Below are 23,930 nucleotides of genomic sequence, written 5' to 3' on the forward strand. Positions count from 1 at the left end.
TTGCCAAGAAAGCAAAGCAATCGATGACTATAGAAATCTGCATTTTTAGATGCATTGCCTACTCTTAATAGGCAGAGGAAGTAACGCCCAAAATGAGAATATTTCCTCATTTTATGCATCCCTTCCTCCACCAAAACCTCCGTCTATTGAACTATTGCCGCAAGGCGTCCCAGAAAGTAGAATTCTGACACTAATTCCTCATTGACTTCCTCAGCGAGCCACATCTCTGAATGTGACTGTCAGAGAGGGTTAAGTAGTTATGTGTTAAGAAATGTGTAGATAACTCACTTCTAAGAAATCATAAGCACATTCTGGATGGTCTTCTATGTGAAAAATATCAACAAATGTTAATTTTATCACACTTCCTTCAGGACCTGAAACAATGACAAGATTTAAATACTTTAATCCCGCGCACATGGAGTCGCGGGCGATAGCTAGTTATTTTATATAGTTAATAGATAAAGGGTAGCCTTTTGCATGATTTTTACCTGACTAGCTTTAGGGAGATATTTATGAGTTTGTATGTATTCCATCGTGACCACCGTTAACTTTAAGGACTAATTCGATTTTGACAAGGAAGGTGTCATTCTATTCGTATCATGGTCTACGTTCTATTGTTTTTTTTTTAATAGATTTTTAATATTTGTACTCACCTTCAATTGTCGTTGTGCAATCTATGTCACCGTAATATAATTTGTTTGTGTCGTTTTTTGAATACGGATGACTTATTTGCGTCCTACCTTTTTGGTAATAGAATGTTTCACATCTTTCTGAATCTTCTTCTCTCTTAAATCGTCTCCTTGGTCTTAATATCTCTCTTAAAATTCTACTACCTTCATTTCTTCGTACAATTCTTCGTCTATCAATTATATTATGTAATGATTTATTTATATTTATTTTACTATATATAAGGTCATCATCGGCAGTGTATATATCGTCGTATTTGTATGTAAAATTATTTCTCAGTTCTTCGATATTTTCATCAAAGCTTACATATCTATTTTCTAATGTTTTGGTCCTCAAAGTCTCCATTGTTAGATTTCTCATATTTACTTCTTTAATTAATGTATTATTTACGATATTCTTTTGTTTTGAATTGTTGTCATGACCTGTATGTACCGTTATCATTCCGAAGACTGAGCAAACTGAAACAAAAAATAATTGTTATACTTCCGTCTCGCTTCTTCTTCTTCTTCTTCTTTTAGTTACTAGTGGACTCGCTTCTTCCTCTTGAAAAGACATGTCGACTACATATTTTACTTTACTTCTACTTTCTTATAATTAGTGGTACTAAATGAGGTATCTGTAGATTTGCCGCAGGTTTCGGAGTCTAAAGTCTCCGTTTAAAATTGTTTTCTGTGTGTTGTCAAATATTATGAAAGAGATGACGATATTTTTAAAACGGAGATTTTGGACTCAGAAACCCAAGGTTAGCGAATTAAATTAAGTTTAATTAGCGATATCTGTGTGTCGCAACGGATTCTTAAGCTATTTCAAATTCAGGGTTAACTATTCTCGTCTTAAAATACAAGTGTGTATCAAAATGTACGTAAAAATTTTGTAAAATACTTCTTTTTTTTTTGTAAACAAAAACGAATTTCATACGAAATAGAACTGTCGAATATTGAAATTCAATTTCACAGCTATCGAGCAAGCGAAGTTATTCAAACTAACAAATGCAGAGTTGACGCAACCGTTGACTCAAGCAGTGATTTAACGATTGTATGTATATCTAAATTGCGTAACATCGGGATTTCCAGAACTTCCTTAGGGCTGGCACGACCTAATAGGATTATCAAAATAACTTTCTATCTAAATCTACAGTTCCAGTCAAGCGTGATGCCGATGGTCATTCATGAACGTTGCTTCTGTCGTCAGAGTTCGTTTGCTCTCTTCCCTAATAAAAAAAAAAACTAATATTGAGCATAAATCGACAAATTACAATAACGTACGAACTCATTTAGTCTATTTGTCTATGTCAGCCAACATGTCTAGGTTAGGGGACGTTGCAGGGAAGGTCGCGGACGAAAGTGCAAGCGTGCCCGTGGCCTCGCCATGATTCGCAGGAGGAACAGAGGGTATGCTTCCCATCAGGAGGAAAATCCCACTTAACTACCGCGTCGTATCCCCCCCCCCACCGGGGGCACGGAGTATGTATAAAGCATTCCCCTCTGAAAAAAAGGTTAGGGGACGTTGCAGGGAAGGTTGCGGACGAAAGCCATGATGCGTAGGAGGAATAGAGGGGTTTAGTGGGTATGCTTCCCATCCGGAAGAGAATCCCACATAACTACCGCGTCCCCACCGAGGGAAAAAAAGGTTAGGGGACGTTATGGTATCTTCTTTTTTACTATTAAAGTATATAACGTTACTACGTTATGTGACCGTTATGTGTACCGAAAGTGGAGGAAGACTGAAGGTGAAGAATTATGAATAGATTGTGTAAAAGAGGAATATGCTTAAAGATAAAAATGCAAAAATTATAAAATTTCCTCCTAAGACGAACACAATTTAGATTCTGTAAAAATAAGTGAAGCAAAGTTTACGTAAATTTGAGACGGTTGATGAATAAATTAGCCAAAACCGCCGCCTGAGCCCTCGGGGGACCTGTTCCAATCTACTTTTAACAGACTAGTGTAAACGAGTGTTATTTTTAATTAAAACTGAGTTTATTATATTTTCAAAATTACAAATGTTAATTGATTTAGTAATCCTTTATTCTGTAAAATAAAATTAAAATTGCAAATTCTAACCGTGGAACTTTACTGCCGTGAAACTTAGAAACTGTATTGTCATCCCTTAACATTATCTTTGACAGAAAAGAGACAACAAATATATTAATACAAATATAACAGTAGTCAAATTCTACGGTTTTTTCTTATATCATAAGGTGACAAACGAGCTAGCGGCCACCTGAAATCGCTGAAATAGCGAAGTGACCGTTGCCCATAAACATACGCAATTGCATATGCGTTGCCTACCTTTAATCGACGGAGGAGAGGGTGCACAGAAAGAAAATATCATCCCCTTCCATGCATTCTCTCATCGGGAAAGTCCACTTCCATTTCCCGTCCTTTCCTTATCAGAAAAAGGGCGGGGGAAAGAGGACTAAATTAGGCCTCCGGGACGCACACTCATCAGACGAAACGCGAAATTGCTTCCACTTCACGCCTGTCTTCTGTGTGGCCGTGGTATTTCACCGGGCGAACCAGGCCAATTCGTGCGAAGATGTTAAAGTGGGCTCCACCACTGTTAAATTTTACACTACGGTTACATTATATAAGTTATAAGTTTAGTTTTTTTTAGTGCGTTTAAGCCAAAAATCTAAAATATATTGAAGCAATCATTAAAAGGAAACATCGTTTAAAACTCCTCCTAAAAGTAATATCGTATGACATTATCGTAAAGAACATCATAAAGGCGGGGACATCAAACTAAGAGTAATTTTTAAGAACATCGATCTCTTATAAAAGAATTGACAGTTTTATATCCTCAAAGGCCGGCAACGCATCTGCGGTTCCTCTGGTATTGCTGATGTCCATAAGCGTAGTTAAACACCTCGGTGTTCCCGCTGCTCGTTTGCCCCCTTCTATTATAAAAAAAATCCTATCGAAACTATAAGCAGAAAGCTAATGATGTAAATACATACAGACTAACGCTAAGAAATCGAAGATCAAGAGATAAGAATAAAAATTAAGAAACTGAAGGTTGGAACTTCTTTATATTTTTTTATTAGCAGATTTTTTTTAATTAAGTAATCTTTCTTGTACCATTTCAAATAAGCTCTACACTTTTGCTAAGATATGGTTGAGAACAATAGTCGAATAGCGGGGTTCGAACTCTCGACTACATGACCGAAAATCCGTACCCTAAAGCATTAGGCTATTGGCGCTTTAATAAGGCCTCATTCACACTTAATATTTCAGTAGTCTAGAAAGTGGAGAAAACTAAACTTCAATTATTATATATAAGATTTCTTAAAGACGATAGTTCAACATGAACGTGGAAAAACATACTGTTTTATATTTATCCACATTAAATGAGACAGCCGCTTTCGTTGGCGACGGGCCAAGTGTCACCGAGACGTTATTAAAATTAGGTTACTCAGTTTATTCCATGTGACCCTTTTTATATAGGCTATTTGAGGTAAAAAAAACACTACAAAAAAGTTGATTTACGATAACAACCAGTATAACATTTGTCCAAGACGTTCGCATGAAAAAAAATATGCCTTCGCGCTATACCAAACTGTAATCAATCTATTAATCAAATTATAATACGTTCAGATCTATTTTGCTGTTCTAGATTTATATGGTTTCAAACAATCACATTTATAATATATGTAAAAATATTTTGCAACTCAAATATTTATTTAATAACTATTATAGTTGTCGCCCGCAACTCCGTCCGCGCGGAATTATAAAAATCTTTAGTAGTAGACTGTGATCTTCCAGACTATGTTCTACATCCATCATCAGCTCACTATACGTCCCCACCGACGGGCTCGGAGCCTACCCTAAGTTAAGGGTAATTACGCCATAGTCAACCACGCTGGCCCAGTGCGAGTTGGTTGACTTCACACATATCTTTGAAATTCGTCTCAGATATATGCAGCATCACGATGTTTTCCTTCACCGTAAGAACGTCGTATAAATGTACATATGTAAATCGGAAATCAAAAAACACATTGGTACATGGCGGGATTCGAACCCAGGACCTGCAGATTGCAAGTCAAGTGCTTCTTCATCCATACCAAATTTATATCTTCTAACATCCATCTATACGTCCGAACTTTTTGCTGCTAATAAAAAATGCGCTTGATTGTCAATTGTCTAAAAATTTCTATTTCATTAAAACTTTTACCCGGTAACTTATAATAAAATCATAATGTAATATTTTGTGAGATAGAATCTTTGATTGCTTTTACGTACTTGATTACTTAAGAAATTCTTCATACCAAACCGGAAATTGTTTGAATTGACGCAAGCGAGTAATGAAAATTCGAACTCAAATTCATCTTAAGGAAATTATACATTAATTGACCTATGTTGGTGTCTCTTACATTAATATTGCTACTTGGAACAGAACGTCGGTGGCTCAGTGGTCAAGCACTTCACTTGCAATCTGCAGATTCTTGGTTCGAATCCCGCCATGTACCGATGTGTTTTTCGATTTCCGATTTACATATGTACATTTATCAGACGTTTTTACGGTGAAGGAAAACATCGTGATGCAACCTGCACATATATGAGAAGAATTTCCAAGATATGTGTGAAGTCAACCAACCCGCACTTGGCCAGCGTGGTTGACTATGGCCTAATCACCCTTAACTTAGGGTAGACTCCGAACCTCTCGGTGGGGACGTATAGTAAGCTGATGATGATGACTTGGAAAATTAAATACTTCATCAGTTACTGTACTTATTAACCGACTACTTAAAGGTAAAGAACGATAAAATCTGACCCGATGACCGTAAATCATTCATTCATTCATCACCAGCTTACTATACGTCCCCACCGAGGGGCACGGAGCCTACTCTAAGTTAGTAACCTAGCCCTAAAGGTAACTCTAAGGTAGGAGGGAGACTAAATGTAACTAAAGTAAAATAGATTATTGGCCCCCAATAGACTCAGTAAAGAAGTAGCATAAGATCGATTCATAATTTTCCGACAAAGGTTGAGCCTGGCCATTCAACAGGGAAATGTCGCCAGCCTCTTGGGAACCCTACGGTGCGAGCGCAGCGATTTGGGGTCGATTTTTTTTATTACTTAGTTTGGTTTACTTTTAGTATATAATTTATTTATAGTTTTAGTTGCGTAGAAGTAAAAAAAAATTAAACGACATTATAACAAAGATCAATTTCCAGACTGTATCTGTTTATGTTATGTTTCATATGATAGAATAGCCTGGGATAACAGCGCCACATTCACCGACACAAATAACTTTGTTTGCATTGTATAAGGGAACGTACCCATACTAAGTGACCCGTTGGAGGGGGCGAGGAGTCTTTAAAATACTACGTTGTCACAGGAGCTGGGGGAGATGGCTCAGGTTTTCGTCACGTAGTCGTTCTTTTTTATAATTCATAATTCACTAGTGTTGGCGACGAAAAGGTAAAATTACAATCAATCGCGAGGTACAATACGAGGTTCTCGCTTTGTTTTATGCGCACCGGTCACCCAATTGGGAGCTTTTCCCAGGCGTCGGGTAGTTAGTGCCTTTCCGGGTGCTACCTAGCTTCAAGCAGCCCAAACAACTAGTAATTTAAGTATGCATGCAGTGTTAAAAAACTTAGAGAAAACTAAAAAATATAGGTCACGTAGTATGGGTATGTTCCCTAACCTAAACAGCTTGACCGATGAAGTTGGGACATCGTTCGATTTGTTTTCTTTCTCTAAATGTTGGTTTAGCTTAATTTGTTTTTGATTAAAGATGGTTTCTGTTTTTAGAAGTTAATGGAAATTATTTAAGGTTATAAATAGATTATTTTGCTGCATAAAAGATCTTCTACTAAATTAAAGCTGTTTGGTTCAAATAAGTTCAAGGGGTCTGTTAACCTACTTTTGACTTCAAGACACAAATAGCGGTCCTATTGTTTGACTTCTTTACAATGTAGCAATTAACTTTTTAACAAGACATTTGGCATTAAATAAAATTATTCTTTTTGCTTGAAGAAGTTAAATGGTAGAGTTCGCAACATTTGTTGCATGAATGAACATCGTGACCGGTGAAATGCCGTGACCTCACAAAACACAGGCAACAGTTCACAAGGTTTATATATTTAAAACAAAAATTATATATATTTTACTTTTCCATGCATTTTCTCAGAGATTCCTTATCATCAACACTATTGATTGACTCTATATGAGTAAAGGATACAATTTTTTTTTTATTATTATAGTTAGCGTTCGAACCGAGTCCGGAACGCGGCTTCGTTAAAATAGAAGTAAGTATATTTGAATCACACTGTATATACAGTATCTTCCAGGTTGTCAAAAATATCACCCTGTATATACTTACCGAGGAAGAGAGATAGCACAAGAAGTGCCGGCGATGTCATTGACCTGCCGGCCTATAGGCCCCTTCGCCGGCATTCGTAGTGGCCACACCATTAAGACACGCAGCTAGCACATATCAAACACCACTTTTTAATACCACTTCGATTGTCAAACTTTACTTATAGATTTTACAATGAAATGCCATTTGGTTATCGCAATGCACGTTTAGTCTGGAACTATCCTTATATTTCTTGGCATGAATGTCGAATTCCTTGAATTGGAGTCTGTCGGTTATTCTGTAACAAAAGAGAAAATTTCTAAATTTAAAATCATTGCAAAAATATACTAAGAAAATCAATTACCATTAAATCTAAAAAAAATGTATTAAAATTATGTCCTAATTTTCTTGAACGGCACCTTCTATATAACTTAACAGATTTAAATTGTTTCTTATACTTCTTATACACTCCAATTTACTTAAAAACAAGAGAAGAATTTTATTCAAGTTAAAAGAAAACCCTTCAAACATAACAAATAGCATTTCCCCAAAAATCTGACAATGCATCTGGGCTTAATTAATTTGGTTTTACCGATGTTCATGTGAGTATCACAAGAGATTAGATGACATGCTACTAGTTTGCTTAATTATGCTAAGAAGCCTAATTTTAATCTTCTTTCAATGGATTTGACGCAGAAGGTGACGTGCAGGAAGGGGAAACATTCTCTTTGTATGCGTCTCCGTCGATTAAAGGTAGGCAACACATCTGCAATTGCTATGGGTAGCGGTCGCTTCACTATTTCAGTGACTCCGGTTGTTCGCTTGTTCGTTTCCCATCTAATAATATATAAATAACCAACCGAATAACTGAAATTAATCTTCAAAGTACAACAGATTTAGTTGAATAGAAAAGAATTAAGCGGAGAAGTCAACGGTAATGGTGTAGATGGCAAAGCGCCAAAACTTGATATTGCGTCGATTACTAACATAGTGTCGACATCAAACTTTAGTTTTTAAATACCGTTCTCAACAAGAATGCTGTATAAGCAATCAGAGAATGCTTTTGACTAAGAGTAGCTCATAGATTTTTAATTCTATCTTATGTTGAATTGGAATGCGCTAAACAGTTTATTTTAACAGCTTATTTTTGTATAAATTATCGTCTTATTTTTCTTTGCTTCTTTTAACTTTTAATATCATACAAAACACTTTATCAAAGAGGTGACAAATAAAGAGGTCATTTGTTACAAGACAATAGACCTAAAAAAGTATACTGCTACCTAGAAGTTTCTCCTGACAGTAATAAGCCACTGCAGTAATACGACCACATGACACGCTTCAACTGGAAATATTTCCACGTTTAATCTGATGAGTGTACATACATGCAGTAGACCAAATTAGCTACCAAAGAAGCTCTTATATTTATCACACTCTATTTCGCTAAATAGTGAATGAGTACATATTAAGATGGTATTTTATATGACGTCAAAAATATTTTGTCTCTAACGTGTAGATTGTCCGGCGAGTTCAATCTAAATTCATTGAATGGCGTTGCTCCTCGGTTTGAAGATTTTCTAAAGCATGTTTTGCATATGTTCAAGCGCACGAGGCGTCGCATCAATGTGATTTCTTTTGTAAATTCAAATTCATTCTTTGTTTTATTTTTAAAAAACGATTCGTATCGAAGCATTTCGAATTTACGAAACCGTTTTAAATTTAAACTTTATGTTTTTGCTGTAATAATATACCCATATTATTTTATTAATATTACAACTGTGATAGCAAATAAATATTCAAAAATTTAACGCCCATGTCTCCGTCTGCGCGAAATTAAAATAAATTCCAGCTTGATACCTTCACGCCTTTTTAAGAAAAAGGGTCTTGACAGACAGACGGACGGACAAAAAAGTGATCCAATAAAGTTTCCGTTTTTTTTTCTATGACATACGGCACCCTAAAAAACTTAATCAGCCTATGTGTTCTTCCAGACTATGTCTTACATCTATGCCTTTCATCCAGATCTATTAAACCGTTCTGGATATACCGTCTTACAAATATTCATCTGTTCGTCTTAACTCTCGCATTAATAATATTAGTAAGATATTTCTAATGATTTTAGCATAACGTTTTTAGAACGATAATTAATTAGAAATGTGTTAACAATACGTGTGGAATATTTTTTGAACGTCTGGTTGTTATTTGTCAAGGCGATGCGACTGTACATTGGCTTTGTGCCCGGTCTCGATAATTCTTTGACGCATAAACACAAAAGTCTAATGAAACATAAACACTATTGTAAAATAGCTGTCGCCCGCGACTCCGTCCGCGTGGATATATAAAAAAACTTAATTAGTATAGCCTATGTGCCCTTTCAGACGTACGCCAAGTTTAATCGAGATCCATTCGGCCGTTCTAGAGATATCTTCAAACACCCATCCATCCACATCACATCCATCTAAACATTCGCATTTATAATATTAGTAAGTTAAATAAGAAGCAGCTCTTCAAGGCATAAATTCGAAAAATTAATGAATAGTATCCTATGTCCGTCTCCTGGCTCTATGCTACCACTTTACCAATTCAGCCATATCGGTAAAGCCGTTCTTGAGTTACAAATAGTGAAACTAACACGACTTTTTTTATATATAAAAAGATGATGCACGTGAGTAAATAAAATGGAACAATATCGGTCCATGCATATAAAATAATATGAATGTTAGGCTTCATATTAAGATTATTAGGCCAGAGTACTATAGTATGAGTTTTTATAAGCTAACTTATGATATTAATATCAGATGAATTGCAGATATTTTTATACCTATTAAGCATACGCACTTTTCTTTACGACCTTAACTCATTTGATAATACTAATGGATTTATTGAGGAAAGTTTTTATTCTTGATTCACGTCCAATTATTGAATCATGTACCGTAAAAGATTAACGAAACAGTCCAAGAGAAATAAATGAATAGCGAAAATACATCCTTTTTTTATTTATCGTGCTAATTTTTATTAAAAACTAGCTGTCGTACGCGACTCCGTCCGCATGTAATGAAAAAAATAGTTCCCGGCAATTATTTGATTTTTTCTCATCTAGACCTTTTCTAGACCTCCACGAACATTTCAAAACCAAGATAAGATAAATCTGTTCTCGAGTTTTAGCGAGACTAACCAACAGCAATTGATTTTTAAATAAAGATGAATATTTTGAAAAGTGTAACGGGATTTAGTTAAACCAAAAGTCTTTATGGTAATTTTAATTATTTAATTTGCTTACGTAAATGAATTCTAAAACATTTAAAGTGTATAAAATTCACGAAAAAACACTTTTCAATGCTACACAAACCATCAGTATGAAAAATAACAATAATTTAACAAGTAAATAGCCGCCGTCAGTTCGGCGCGTCGGTGCAGCGTGATGCGATGCTCAGTCCATGCGACGTGTTTCCGTTGTATTGATAAGTTTCATTTAGTATATGGCACTGTTGAGTTCACGGGTGCATATTTTACTTTAAACTGTCCCGTGTTTGATATCAATTGAAATATTTCAACAAATTTATTTTTCAGTTTTTAAACCAACTGAAAAATATATTATAAAGTGAATTTTATGCAATTTTGTTTTTAGGTATTCGCGTAATAACTTTGTCATGTAGCACGCATGGAGAGTAAGGAGGGATGTAGAGCATGTGGTAGACCGAAAGTATGGCTAGATGACGTCGAGCGCGGTATAAAAATATCAGCATTAAGAGCTGGATTCAAAAAGCTGAAAATAGATCTGTGTGGAGAAATTTACCAGACCAGGTCCAAGCACACCTGCGGCTGTAGCATGTTGATGATAAAGTAACTATGTTCGTTCATCTCTACATTTTTAAGTCATTAATCACATAATTAGCAATAAAGAAATTGTGCGTCGGTGGCGCAGTGATTAAGCCCTTGACTTGCAATCTGCAGGTCCTGGGTTCGAATCCCGCCATGTACCAATGTGCTTTTCGATTTCCAATTTACACAATGTACATTTATCCGACGTTCTTACGGTGAAGGAAAACATCGTGATGCAACCTGCACATATCTAAGAAAAATTTCAAAGATATGTGTGAAGTCAACCCACACTTGGCCATTGTGGTTGACTATGGCCTAATCACCCTTAACTTAGGCTAGGCTCCGAGCGCCTCGGTGGGGACGTAGAGTGCGCTGATGATGAATAGCAATAAAAGAAAATAGGATCGAATTTGGTAGGAAACATCTACGAAATTAATTTCCGCGACTAAGCAAGCCGTACTTACGTAAAATATACACAAATCAATCTCAGGCATGATTTAAATTCAAACATGATTGTTTGAATTGCTATTAATACTTATCGTTATCCCGATTCGCAATCGACAGCTTAAGATAATGGATGATAGATGGATCAGTTAGAGCGGGGAATTTTAGGGGAAATTTCAATCATTAATCGTCGAATCGTAACCGATGTCACGGACATGCATTGTACGGAACGGGTTAAGAATTGATGGCAATTGATTTGATGATTTCCGAAGAAAATAATTCTATTTTCTTACCGTGGGTTTCTGACTTCAAAACCTCAGTTTAAAATATACTAGCTGTCACCAGCTATAATTAAAGTTTTGATTATTACTTAAAGTAAAGGGTTATTTATTAATGACGCGGAAAATTGTACAGATGTTGCAAATTATTTTTTTTATATGATAAGGTGGCAAACGAACGAGCGGCCACTCCAAATCGCTGAAATAGCGAAGCGACCGTTGCCCATAGTCATACGCAATTGCATATGCGTTGCCTACCTTTAATCGACGGAGGTGAGGATGCACAGAAAGAAAATATCTTCCCTTTCCTTGCATCCTCTTATCCGGAAAGTGCAGTTCCACTTCCCATCCTTTCCTTATAAAGAAAAGGATGGGAAGGGAAAGAGGACTAAATTAGGCCTCCGGGACGCACACTCATCAGACGAAAAGCGGAATTGCTTCCACTTAACGCCTGTCTTCTGTGTGGTCGTTGTATTTCACCGGGCGAGCCGGGCTGATTCGTGCAAAGATGTTAAAGCGGGCTCTACCACTGTAAAACACTTTTCACTTTTGTTTTTTTTTTTTCAAAGAATAAGATTACTAATATGCGTGTATACAAGTGTTTCGGCAATAGAAATCCATATTAAAGGAAATTCTGTTTCAAATTCATTTTAACGATCTTGTTTTAGACGTTGGACAGTTTTAAGTCTTTGACATGTCTTGTGGCTTAGGTTCATTTGTAAAATCCTTTTCAAGTCACGTCTAAATGAAGCGAGTCTTGCCTTGTTGTAACTAAATGCTGGTACTTCTAATAATTATATAAGGATGTAAGCAACAACTTTGATAATTGCTTTATAAAAAAAATATTGCTTTCGAAATGATGACAATTAATTTTAGTAATTTAATTGAATTCGATCAAAAAATAAAGCTTGACTTACTTGACTATAATCTGGACTACTATCTATGCAAGCTCTTGCTCGTGACTTTCCCGCGGAATTAAAACCTTAAGTAGCCTATGTGTTCTTCCAGACTATGTTTTACATCTATGCCAAATTTCATAAAGATCCGTTGTACCGTTCCGGAGATACCTTCTAACAAACTTCCATCCATCTAAACTTTCACTTTTAATATTGTTCTTTGTAAGACTAGCTGTCGCCCTCGTCTCCATTCGCGCGGTATTTATAACAAACTATATTCTACATCAGTCTTTCCCAAAGTAGGCGATAACGCCCCCTTGTGGGCGCTGCAGGTCTCAAGTTGCGGGTTATAGTAAAAGTTTCGTTTAGAATTCTCCATTAATATACATGTATAGGTCACAATAATTAATTAATTTAATTTGAAGTTATATTTTTAAATATGTTAAAATATGGGGGGCGCTAAAGAAATATTTATTCTCAAAGTGGGCAATAGACAAAATAAGTTTGGGAACCACTGTTCTACATCTTTGCCAAATTTCATAAAGATCCGTTTAACAGTTCCGGAGATATCTTCAAACAAACATCCATATAAACATTCGCATTTATAATATTAGTAAGATAGTGATGTTACTCTACTATATGTATCAATTCACATACAATTTTTTTCCTATTAAATTATTCAAACTTTCGTGAGACATTATATTAAACTGATATATAAACACGGCTAAACACTCACGTATATACGTCCGGTGGCGGCACCGACTAGTTTCGAGCCCATCGGGGGCCCTTCATCAGGATGAGTGGCTCACAGCTCATCGCTCGTGAGCGACGGGCCGCGTCCGCGAAATAATACCAGTGCCACTCATCCTGATGAAGGGCCCCCGATGGGCTCGAAACTAGTCGGTGCCGCCCCCGGACGTATATACGTGAGTGTTTAGCCGTGTTTATATATCAGTTTAATTTTTTTCCTAATAATAAATGGTTCGATCAAACCAGCCATGTGCCAAAGTATCGTGAACGTTAAGTCTATTAGCGGTCAGGATTAAAGGGGAATACCCAGCTCTAATCTACTGTACATAGATACATTTTATAAAGCCCGAGTGAAGCGGTTACTGGAACTATAATGAAGGTTTACTTTGTGCTTAGGCGGCGTTTGTGAACGCTTTTTATTCAGAATACGCCTATAAAAAAGTGTAACATTCACTTAGAAACGGTATTGGAAAGTATATGCGTATATTAAAAATAGATTTAACACAAAATAATCGTACTTCTATATTCATATAGAAGGCAATTTGAATCTTAGAAACCTTGCTTTTAGTTGCTAAACTTATACAATGTCATACGCGTCGCCGACGCCATCTATCATCGTCAAAGACAGTCGCTCGCAACTTGTCAAGAATGTTGCTAGAGTCGCCGAGATTTTCAAGATGGCGGAGCAAATCTATACTGTGTACATGTAGACGACATGCCTGTAATAAGTGAATATTACTATATTACTGGCGATTTAACTGTAACAATTACAACTAGAGGCCTTCAAGAAAAGAGCGTACACATTCCTTAATGGCCGGCAACGCATCTGCGGTTCCTCTGGCGCTGCGGATGTCCATGGGCATCGGATCCAATAATATTAGGCGATTCGTTGGTCGTTTGCCCCTTCTATAAAAAAAAAAGTATGTAAGAATCGCGCAACACAAATCTCGCGACGCAAGGATTCAATATAAGTAGTGTAGCCTTAATATGAATAAACTATACTTAAGAACTACTTCAGTTATCATAAATGACATTGGGTTTCTGAGACAAAAATCCCTGTATAAAAACATGTTTTCTCTGTTTAGTCAAAGGTAATCATAGGGATGGCGATACCGTGTATCGGGAAATATCAATAATCATTATTATAATAGGCCAAAAAAGGTATGCTATTATTCAAACTTTGGTGAGACATTATAATAAACTTATATAAAACTACGGGCCGCGTCCGCGAAATAATACCAGTTCCACTCACCCTGATGAAGGGCCCCCGATGGGCTCGAAACTAGTCGGTGCCGCCGTCGAATATACGTGAGTGTTTAGCCGTTTTAATATAAGTTTATATTTGTAGATATATTTTACGACATTGTTTGAGAACTATTTAAGAACTGTTAGAAGACATTAAAATTTAGTTTAAGGACGCAAACTATAAAACTATTTATTATTCCAAGTGTCTGGTTTGTCTAGACGGGGCACGTCAGCTGTTGGCCAGATGCCCGATTCCAATAGTTATTTTATACGAATATTTCATGTGAAAGTTAATTTTGAATAGTTAAAGCATAATTGTAGTTGTGTCAATTAATATTTACTAGAGGTACCCTGCAAATTCGTCAGTGCAGAATTTAAAAAGTAGCCCATAACATATTTGCGTTCATCAGCTACCTGTCTGTCCAAATCCTGTGAAAATCTGTCCACCCGTTCCGGAGATTACTCGGAACATACGCGGTCTTGTGGACGTACATACAGACAAATAAAAAAATGGATTTTGGTTATCAGCAACGTAACTACATAATGTCATGATTTTTTTCTTTATATTACATAAAGACACTCCAATTTTATTAATCTAGTTATTTAAAAGAAAGTCGTGGTAGTTACACTATTTATAACGCAAGAACGGCTTTACCGATATGGTTGAAAATTAGTGATGAGGTAGCTTACAGTCAGGAGACGGACATAGGATACTATTTATTCATTTTGTTTTTTTTTTTTCGAATTTATACCTTGAAGAGCTGCTTTTGATTTAACTCACTAATATTTTAAATGCGAATGTTTAGATGGATGGGTGTTTGAAGATATCTCTAGAACAACTGAACGGGTCTCGATTAAATTTGGCATACGTATAGAGCATAGTCTGAAAGATCACATAGGCTACACTAATTAAGTTTTTTTATATACTCTCGCGGATGGAGTCGCAGGCGACAGCTAGTATGTGCATAAATGACTTCAAACGTTTGTTAAATTTTACAAAGTCTTTGCAAAATCTTAAAGTGAATGGTATTTTATTAAGTACAATGAAATAACATTTCCTTAACAAAATGTCTTTTATACTTTTGCTTCATTTTCTTTTCTCAAAGCATTTTAATGATCGTATAAAAACTCTGTTATTTCATTTAGAACTTTTAAATTCATACTTAAAAGATATTTTTTGTCTCCTTTTATCTCTACTAATTTGGTAGAGAAGACCATTGATACGTTGTTTGTTAAATTAAAAATAAATTGTGAATACATTTTAACATTTTAAAAAGCTATTATTTAAGTTATAGCCTAATTTTAGATCAATATTTGAATATTTTAAATGTTTTAATTCTAAAGATAGTTTCTCATCTCTCTCGGATCCGTACAAAAAAATACCTAAGAGGTATTAAGATAAAAAAAATACTTATGCTACCTAAAAACCAAAAATCAGGTTATTTTCTTAACGTTTCATAAAATCTTTCGCGCTCTCCGTCTATAGGAGTAGACAGAGATGTGTATTTGATTCTTGCAAACATAATATGTCATACCTTATATGTTGGACTAGCAATCGCCCGCGACTCCGTCCGCACGGTATTATAAAACCTTAATAAGTACCATATGTATTCTTCCTTCGAGGGCGTCGGTGGCTCAGGGGTTAAGCACTTGAATTGCAATCTGTAGGTCCTGGGTTCGAATCCCGCCATGTACCAATGTGTTTTTAGATTTATGATTTACATATGTGCATTTATCCGACGTTCTTACGGCGAAGGAAAACATGCAACCTGCATATATCTGAGAAGAAATTCAAAGATATGTGTGAAGTCAACCAAGCCGCACTTGGTCAGCGTTGTTGACTATGGCCTAAACACCCTTAAGTTAGGGTAGGCTCCGAGCCCCTCGGTGGGGACGTACAGTGAGCTGATGAGCGTATTCTTCCAGACTATGTTCTACATCTATGCTAAATTTCATCAAGATCCGTTGAGCCGTTCTGGACATACATTCTAACAAACATCCATCCATCTAAACTTTCACATTTATAAAGATAACACTTCTAATAAATATCTAATATACCCATGGGACGAAGTATTAAGAACCCAAATATTTTTAGTGTGAACGAGTTTGTGTAAAAGATAATCAATATGCCCTAAGCTAAATCCCTACGCAGGACCGTTACTTGCACCGAAGCGGACTCGAGAGACATCTTTACTTATCTTTGATGGAGATAAAGTAAAATATTTGACTTACATAACTTTTCGTTGTTATTATAAATCAAATATTTGATATAACCACCAGGAAAGAATACTTCGTGGTCTTTGACTAGACATGCCATGCGAATATATAAAAAAAACTTCAGTTTATATCATCATCAGCTCACTAAATGTCCCCACAGAGGGTCTCGGAGACTACCCTAAGTTAAGGGTGATTAGGCCATAGTCAACCACGCTGGCCAAGTGCGGGTTGATTGACTTCAGACATATCTTTGAATTTCTTCTCAGATATGTGCAGGTTGCATCAAGATGTTTTCCTTCACCGTAATAACGTCGGATAAATGTACATTGTGTAAATCTAAAATCGAAAAACACATTGGTACATGTCGGGATTCAAAACCCAGGACCTGACGATTGCATGTCAAGTGCTTGACCCCTGAGTCACCGACGCTTCAGTTTATATACAGATATCATATTCATTGAAAAACAGTATAAAATATAGTTGTAGCGTACGATTCCGTCTGCGCAAAATTAATAAACTTAATTAGTAGGCTATCTGTTCTTCCAGACTATGTTCTACATCTATGCCTTCTAATCTACATCCATCCAATTCGCATTTATAATATTAGTAAGAATAAAATTGACAAAATTTCACCAATACTATTTTTTATCTACGTTGTTTTCCAAACTGTCGGAATTTACGATAACTGTCTTACAAAACATTTAATACTTCGTTGGAATATTGTAAAAGAGCGTTATTTTTAAATATTGCTTGCACTGCGCTCGACGGCTTTCCAATACTGATAATGACCGCAATAGAAATGAACGACTCTATTTTATAGCTACATATGACTAACATAGACAAAGGTATACCTAGATTTAGAACAACACTTAAGGTCAAATGACCCGTAGGGATTAAGCGTTTATCTGAAGTTAAAAATATTAAAATTTACCTACTAATCTATACTTTTAGATATTACCAGCTGTCGCCCGCGACTCCGTCCGCGCGGGATTAAAAATAGATGTTTGCCGATTCTCAGACCTACTCAATATGGTCACAAAATTTCATGAGAATCGGTCAAGCCGTTTCGGAGGAGTATGGGAACGAAAATTATGAAACGAGAATTTTATATATAAGAAGATTAATTAGAATCCTTTGGCGCGAATGACGTGCTTTCGTTACAAAGTCCAGTGTCAGAATGAATAGTGAGGGGACACAAACGTCGACATTTTAGTAAGGCTAGCGTTCCGTCAATACACTAGCACATTTACGGATTTTCTTCCCAACAATACTAAGCATCGGGGGCTCAGATGTTGATAACTTGACTTATAATTTGCAGGTTCTGGGTTTGAATTCACCCATTTAGCAATTTGTTTTTCAATTTACATATGTACATTTATCTGGCGTTCTTACAGTGATGGAAAGACGTGATGCAATCTGCACATACCTACAAAGAAATTCAAAGATATGGGTAAAGTAAAACTGCACTGGGCCAGCGTTGACTATGGCCTAGTCACCCTTAACTTAGGGTAGACTCCAAGCCCCTCACTAGGGATGCATAGTGAGATGATGAAGATGAATCTATACTTATAATATAAATGTGTTTATGTCCATCTGTAAACGACTTTGAATTGTTAAGAGATTAAATCAAATGAAATTATTGGTAAATTATCTTATCTCTTTAAAGGAATACATGGATTTGTTCAGCGGAGTTGACTTGGCAACATAGTATGACCTTAGTCGCTGTGTCCGGCCTCGTCTTAGTTGGCACGCTAGAGACGCCGGTCAAGGCGCATTCACATTTCGTGTGTCATGTGCTCTTTCAATCACGGACTTATATTAAGGTTAATTTTGTTAATTAAAAACCTGACTATGTCTGAACCTGTCTATGACATTTTTGAGAAGGATACGAATCCAATGACACCGCAATGTTCAAAATCAGTTGAGTCGTTTAGGCTAGAGAAGGTCATAATCGAACCAGAAACCGACGTGCATGTATGCGTAGATTTTTTAGGGTTCCGTACCTCGGAAGTAAAAAAACGAAACCCTTATAGGATCAATTTGTTACCCGTTGGTCTGTCTGTCAAGACCCTATTTGTCAGGAACGCATCGAGATATCAAGCTGGAATTTATATCAAATACTGGTCTGCTGTCCCTTGGTTCTATGAAAAAAGCAAACTTCTAAGCCAACGTATATGTATGTCGTAAATTTACGTAATTTTTTTTAATCATAAGATGGTAAACGGCTCGCTCGGCCAGATGCCGCTGAAATAGTGAAGCGACCGTTGACTAGACATCCGCAGTTTCAGATGCGTTGCCTACCTTCAATCGACGGCGGGGTACATAGAAAGAGAATATTTTCCCTTCCCATGGATCTTCTTATCCGAACAATCCACTTCCACTTCCCATCCTTTCCTTATAGGGAAGGGTGAGAGGACTAAAATTAGGCCAGTGTGCCGGTGCACGTATGTATGAATGTAAAAGACGCGAGAGAGGTGTCAGGACCGTGCCAAATGCTCCTTGTCTCTGTCTACTTCTCTGGGTTACGGGCATGAGTTATGTTGTTTAAAATGTATATCAGTCAATCGCGTAAAAAAGGTTTTATATTTCTTTTATCAAAGTCAACATGCGTTTAAATACGTGATGAATTCCACTGATCAAATATTAAAGCATATAAATAAAATAAGTTTTACATAACTTTCTTTAATAAACCCTTTAAATGTCGGCATCAGATGTTGAAAGCGATTACAACTCGTTATTTCAAAAAGTTTGCGAGATCCTAAAAGATGAAAGCAAAGTCTGTAATAAATTTTAATATTATTGTAAGTATTCACTTTAACGTAATTCAGTCGAACTTTGTTTTGTTATTTCCGCATTATAAATATAAGAATTTATCTCAAAATATATATGTTAAGTAATAATATTTAACATATATAATTCATATTCATAGTAAGTATAGGTGAAGAGTTCTTGGGTACAATAGAAAAGACCCAACTCCTCAGAACCCTTCCTTTTATATTCCAAGGGAAGAAAGGACTCGATTAATATTATCCATCACAAATAGCTACGAACTATAGTCCTTTTCCGTCTCATAATTTAGTAAGTGGCCGTTCATTTGTATGTAAGATAAATCTATTATCGTCATATTTATTCTTCAATTTTTGAAAGCAGAACTCAATGTTATGATAATAAACTCCTGATGCTTTTATAGCTGCAAATATACATGTGTAATTAATTGCAATGTTTAGTTATTAAAGTTATGGAATGGAACATTGATATCGAGAAAAATAAAAAAATTAAATGAATACAAAACGTTTCCATATTCTTTCACAAAGAAAGCTTTAGTGAATCTTTCCTTGTGCAATAAAAGAAGCGAACTATTGTGGTGTGGCGGTAAAGTTTCTGAATATCTTCTTTTTCCGACTATTATTTACGTTACAAACTTTTGCCGCGAATGTTACTTTTTACGCGTTTTCTTCAACACAAACAACGTCATATTTTTTGTTTATTTAAAGTATTATATTATATTATTGTTTTATTTCTCTCTATGGTGTTATTATATCGTTTCCTAACAACAATTTAGCGTATGTTGCTCCTTTTTAATTTAAATAGCTAAATTACGATTAGAACTTTGAATATTTTTTAAGTTGACGACGCGTGTATAGGAAAATAATCATAAATTTATTTTATAAATAAGAATCAGAAGAAGTTTCTTTAACAAATATATCAAGGAAAATTATTCGTTGACTACTATATAATATTTAAGACATGATGATTCTAAAAATCTTCAGCGACATCAAAAGATTTTGCTATTTATTTGCCGCGTCAAATATTTTTAGGGCAATACGTTATTTATTCGGCTTCTTCGTTATATTATTCTTTATATTAAAACAGTACAAATAAAATATAAGATAACTTTTGAAAAAAAAAGAATATTTTTTTAAATCTAAGCTTTTATAAGCGCGTGCAACGAATTTTGTATAGTTACTTAATAGTACTTATTATTTATTATACAAAGGGTGTTCATTAAACGACTTTGAATGTAAGATACTGTTTAATATATTCATAAGTTTTCGCAATTTACTTAAAAAGGCGTACAAAGCTTTTGCTTCATATAATATTGTAATACTGTCGTACTTTGATCATACATATATTTCGTATATTTAACAGTGGTAGAGCCCGCTTTAACATCTTCGCACGAATTGGCCCGGCTCGCCCGGTGATATACCACGACCACACAGAAGACAGGCGTCAAGTGTAAGCAATTCCGCGTTTCGTTTGATGAGAGTCCAGGAGGCCCAATTTAGTCCTCTTTACCTTCCCACCCTTTTCTTATAAGGAAAGGATGGGAAGTGGATGTGGACTTTCCGGATGAGAGGATGCATGGAAAGGGAAAATATTTACTTTCCGTGCATCCTCTCCTCCGTCGATCAAAGTTACGCAACGCATATGCAATTGCGTATGTTTATGTACATATGTAAATCGAAAAATACAATCGTACATTGTCGTGGATCGTAGAATGTGTACATTTCGGTTCAAGGTTCAAGGTTCTTAACAACTGCAAAATATTTTTTTCTTTGTGCTATCAACAATTTACAATTAGTTTATTCGTTCAATTATCAAATAAACATACGACTAAAAGTGTGGAAAGCAATTTAAAGTTTAAATGTTGTTACCTAATGCTGGCTACTAAATTAGCTGAATTAGTCTCATGAGAACAATTCTAATGTTGAGGTGTTTTAGCACTGAAATTACAGGTAACATAAATTGTGATACTCAAACTCTCAATTAAATGTATATATATTAATAAAATTGGAATGTCTGTATGTAACATTGAAAATATTTGTCCGTCTGTATGTTCCGGAACGGGTTGACATATTTTGACGAGACTTTGACTTATGTGTATACGATGCACGCAGCCATATTGAAGGCTACTATTAGGCGATTTAAAAAAGAAGGAGGTTGTCAATTCGTTTGTATGCTTTTTTATTTTTTTTCATTGAATGGTTTTGCTCGCAGGTTGGTCCTCTTTTTTACTAATTTTTAAACTGACTAAAATGTTAGTAGATTTTTCTTAAGTCTGTGTGGTCGAAGTCATGCTACCTCTATGGTTATTATAACATGTACTATACGCCTATAGTGCTAGACGATATATAGGACATGCTTTCGAAGAGAGTGAATTCAGAGAAGACTGCTAATGGAGATGTATGGAAGATTACATATTACTACGTTTGCTCTACGTAGAGAAAAGCGCAGTTTGATATTTCACGTCGTATGTTCCCTACTGTAGTGTATGCATAAACGTAGTGTTGTTTGTCTCGAGCGTACACGCCATACACACCGGAGAGAGGGGACGTCAGTCGATGTCAGACCTTTGGACCGGCAACACGTGTCGGTACGTGAACGAGCCAAATACAACGCAACGAATGCTAGCTACACCTACCATAAAAGTCGGAAATTAAAAGAAATAAAGTATGTTATTAATATAATCGAATAGACAGAAACAAAATTAAAATATATAAAACCACTTTTGATGTCTCTCCATTTACCAAAACCAAATTGAATATAAGGATTTCTAGTTTATTTCCTGAATTTCGCTTTGGTTTAATTTTATAAAACATCCTGTGAAATGTCAACGCGCTTTTTAAATAATCCCTCGCTTTCGTAGGTTTAAATGTGTGTTTAAATGAGGGTAGAACAAAATTTATCCTTAAGGACATACGGGTATAAAAATGTCGTAATGGCGCAACTGAAAAAGGGATTTCTCCCGTCATAATAATATTATGGAAAATGTTTTATGAGAGAAATGATTCAAATGAGATTTTGGATGGGCTTATGTTAATTTTAATCATATTAATAACACAACATACTAATATTATAAATGCCAATTTAGATCAGTCTTTCCCAAAGTGGGCGATAACGCCCCCTTGTGGGCGCTGCAGGTCTCAAGTTGCGGGTTATAGTAAAAGTTTCGTTTAGAATTCTCCGTTAATATACATATATAGGTCACAATAATTAATTAATTTAATTTGAATTTATAGTGGTTTTTAAATATGTGAAAATATGGGAGCGCACAGACGGGTGGGCAGTAGACAAAATAAGTTTGGGAACCACTGGTTTAGATGGATGAATGGATGTTTGAAGGTATCTCCAGAACGGCTGCATTAATCTCGCTGAAATTTGACATAGATGTAGACCATAGTCCGGAAGAACACATAGGCTACTTATTTTTTTTAAATCCACACTGATAGATATGCGACAGCCAGTATTTAAAATATAGAGTTTTGAACTGCAAAAGTTTGAGATAAATTTATAAAGAAAACTAAATTAATAAAAAGTGTTATATATAAAAATTAAATATTTTAAATTTAAAAATCTTCGTTTTAAAATGCAGGCAATAGATGGCGCTACTTCATTGGAGACTCAAACTCTTTTTTAAATTACACTAAGATTATTATATTGTTTTCTATCTTTACTTAGACGTCCTATTTTTTTTTGTAATTATTTGTACACTAATCAACTGTGGGTATTGATTATAGACAGTATTGAGACATGTTTTGTTATTAAATTATAAAAAAGGGTCTTGACAGACAGACGGACAGACAACAAAGTGATCCTATAAAGGTTCCGTTTTTTTCCTATGAGGTACCGAACTCTAAAAATTGACTTCTGCATGACTATAATACTCGCTTCATTTTTCATTAATCAAACCCTTAAAAGTATTTACAAAATACAAAGTAAACATTGTATTAGTGCCAGTAAAGATGAAAGTTTTCAGCTGAAAAGAATAGCGTACACACCACATTTCTGACCGGTAATAGCCTCCTGAAAATTGTGACCGACAATTTCACACAATGCAGTCAAGCGCAGAAATTGTGCGAATTGACAACCGAGATGGCTTATCCTTTGTGTTCTACAACTAATAAAGTGTGACTTTACTATTTACGAAGAATTTCCTTCAACAATAGTGAGGTTTGTTCTCGTTGAAAATGCTCGGTTAAATCCGGATTAAGCTTAAGATCCTTTGTACAACTAACCATTGGTTTCTTAGACCAAAATCTCTGAAAACTCTGTTCTGTTCTCTGTTGGAATCATCATCATCATCTTACTATATGGACGTACATTTGCGCTTACCCCACGTTGGTCCAGTGCGGGTTGATTTCACACATATCTCTGTTCTCCTTCACCGTAAGAATATCGGATAAATGTTATGTAAATTGAATATCACATTTTTATGTGATGGGATACATTATTCGAATCCAGGATCTGCAGATTACAAGTCAAGTGCTCAACCCCTGAGCAAGTGACG

The 23,930-nt window shown here is 35.6% G+C and overlaps 1 protein-coding gene across 1 annotated transcript in view; it reads right to left on the reverse strand.

Annotated features, from left to right (window-relative positions):
* Nucleotides 1-143: 143 nt before the first annotated feature.
* Nucleotides 144-23,930, reverse strand: part of LOC106116113 (uncharacterized) — a 34,749-nt gene continuing 10,962 nt past the window's right edge. The window contains exons 2-5 of the mRNA XM_013309854.1: nt 7,018-7,291; nt 654-1,145; nt 289-374; nt 144-236 (exon numbers count right to left, since the gene is read on the reverse strand). Of these exons, the coding sequence (XP_013165308.1) occupies nt 144-236; nt 289-374; nt 654-1,145; nt 7,018-7,057 (711 nt within the window). The 5' untranslated portion in view covers nt 7,058-7,291. The remainder of the gene's footprint in view (nt 237-288; nt 375-653; nt 1,146-7,017; nt 7,292-23,930) is intronic.

The sequence above is a fragment of the Papilio xuthus genome, unplaced genomic scaffold, assembly GCF_000836235.2.
Source record: "Papilio xuthus unplaced genomic scaffold, Pxut_1.1 DF827756.1, whole genome shotgun sequence".
Classification (NCBI taxonomy): Eukaryota; Metazoa; Arthropoda; class Insecta; order Lepidoptera; family Papilionidae; genus Papilio; species Papilio xuthus.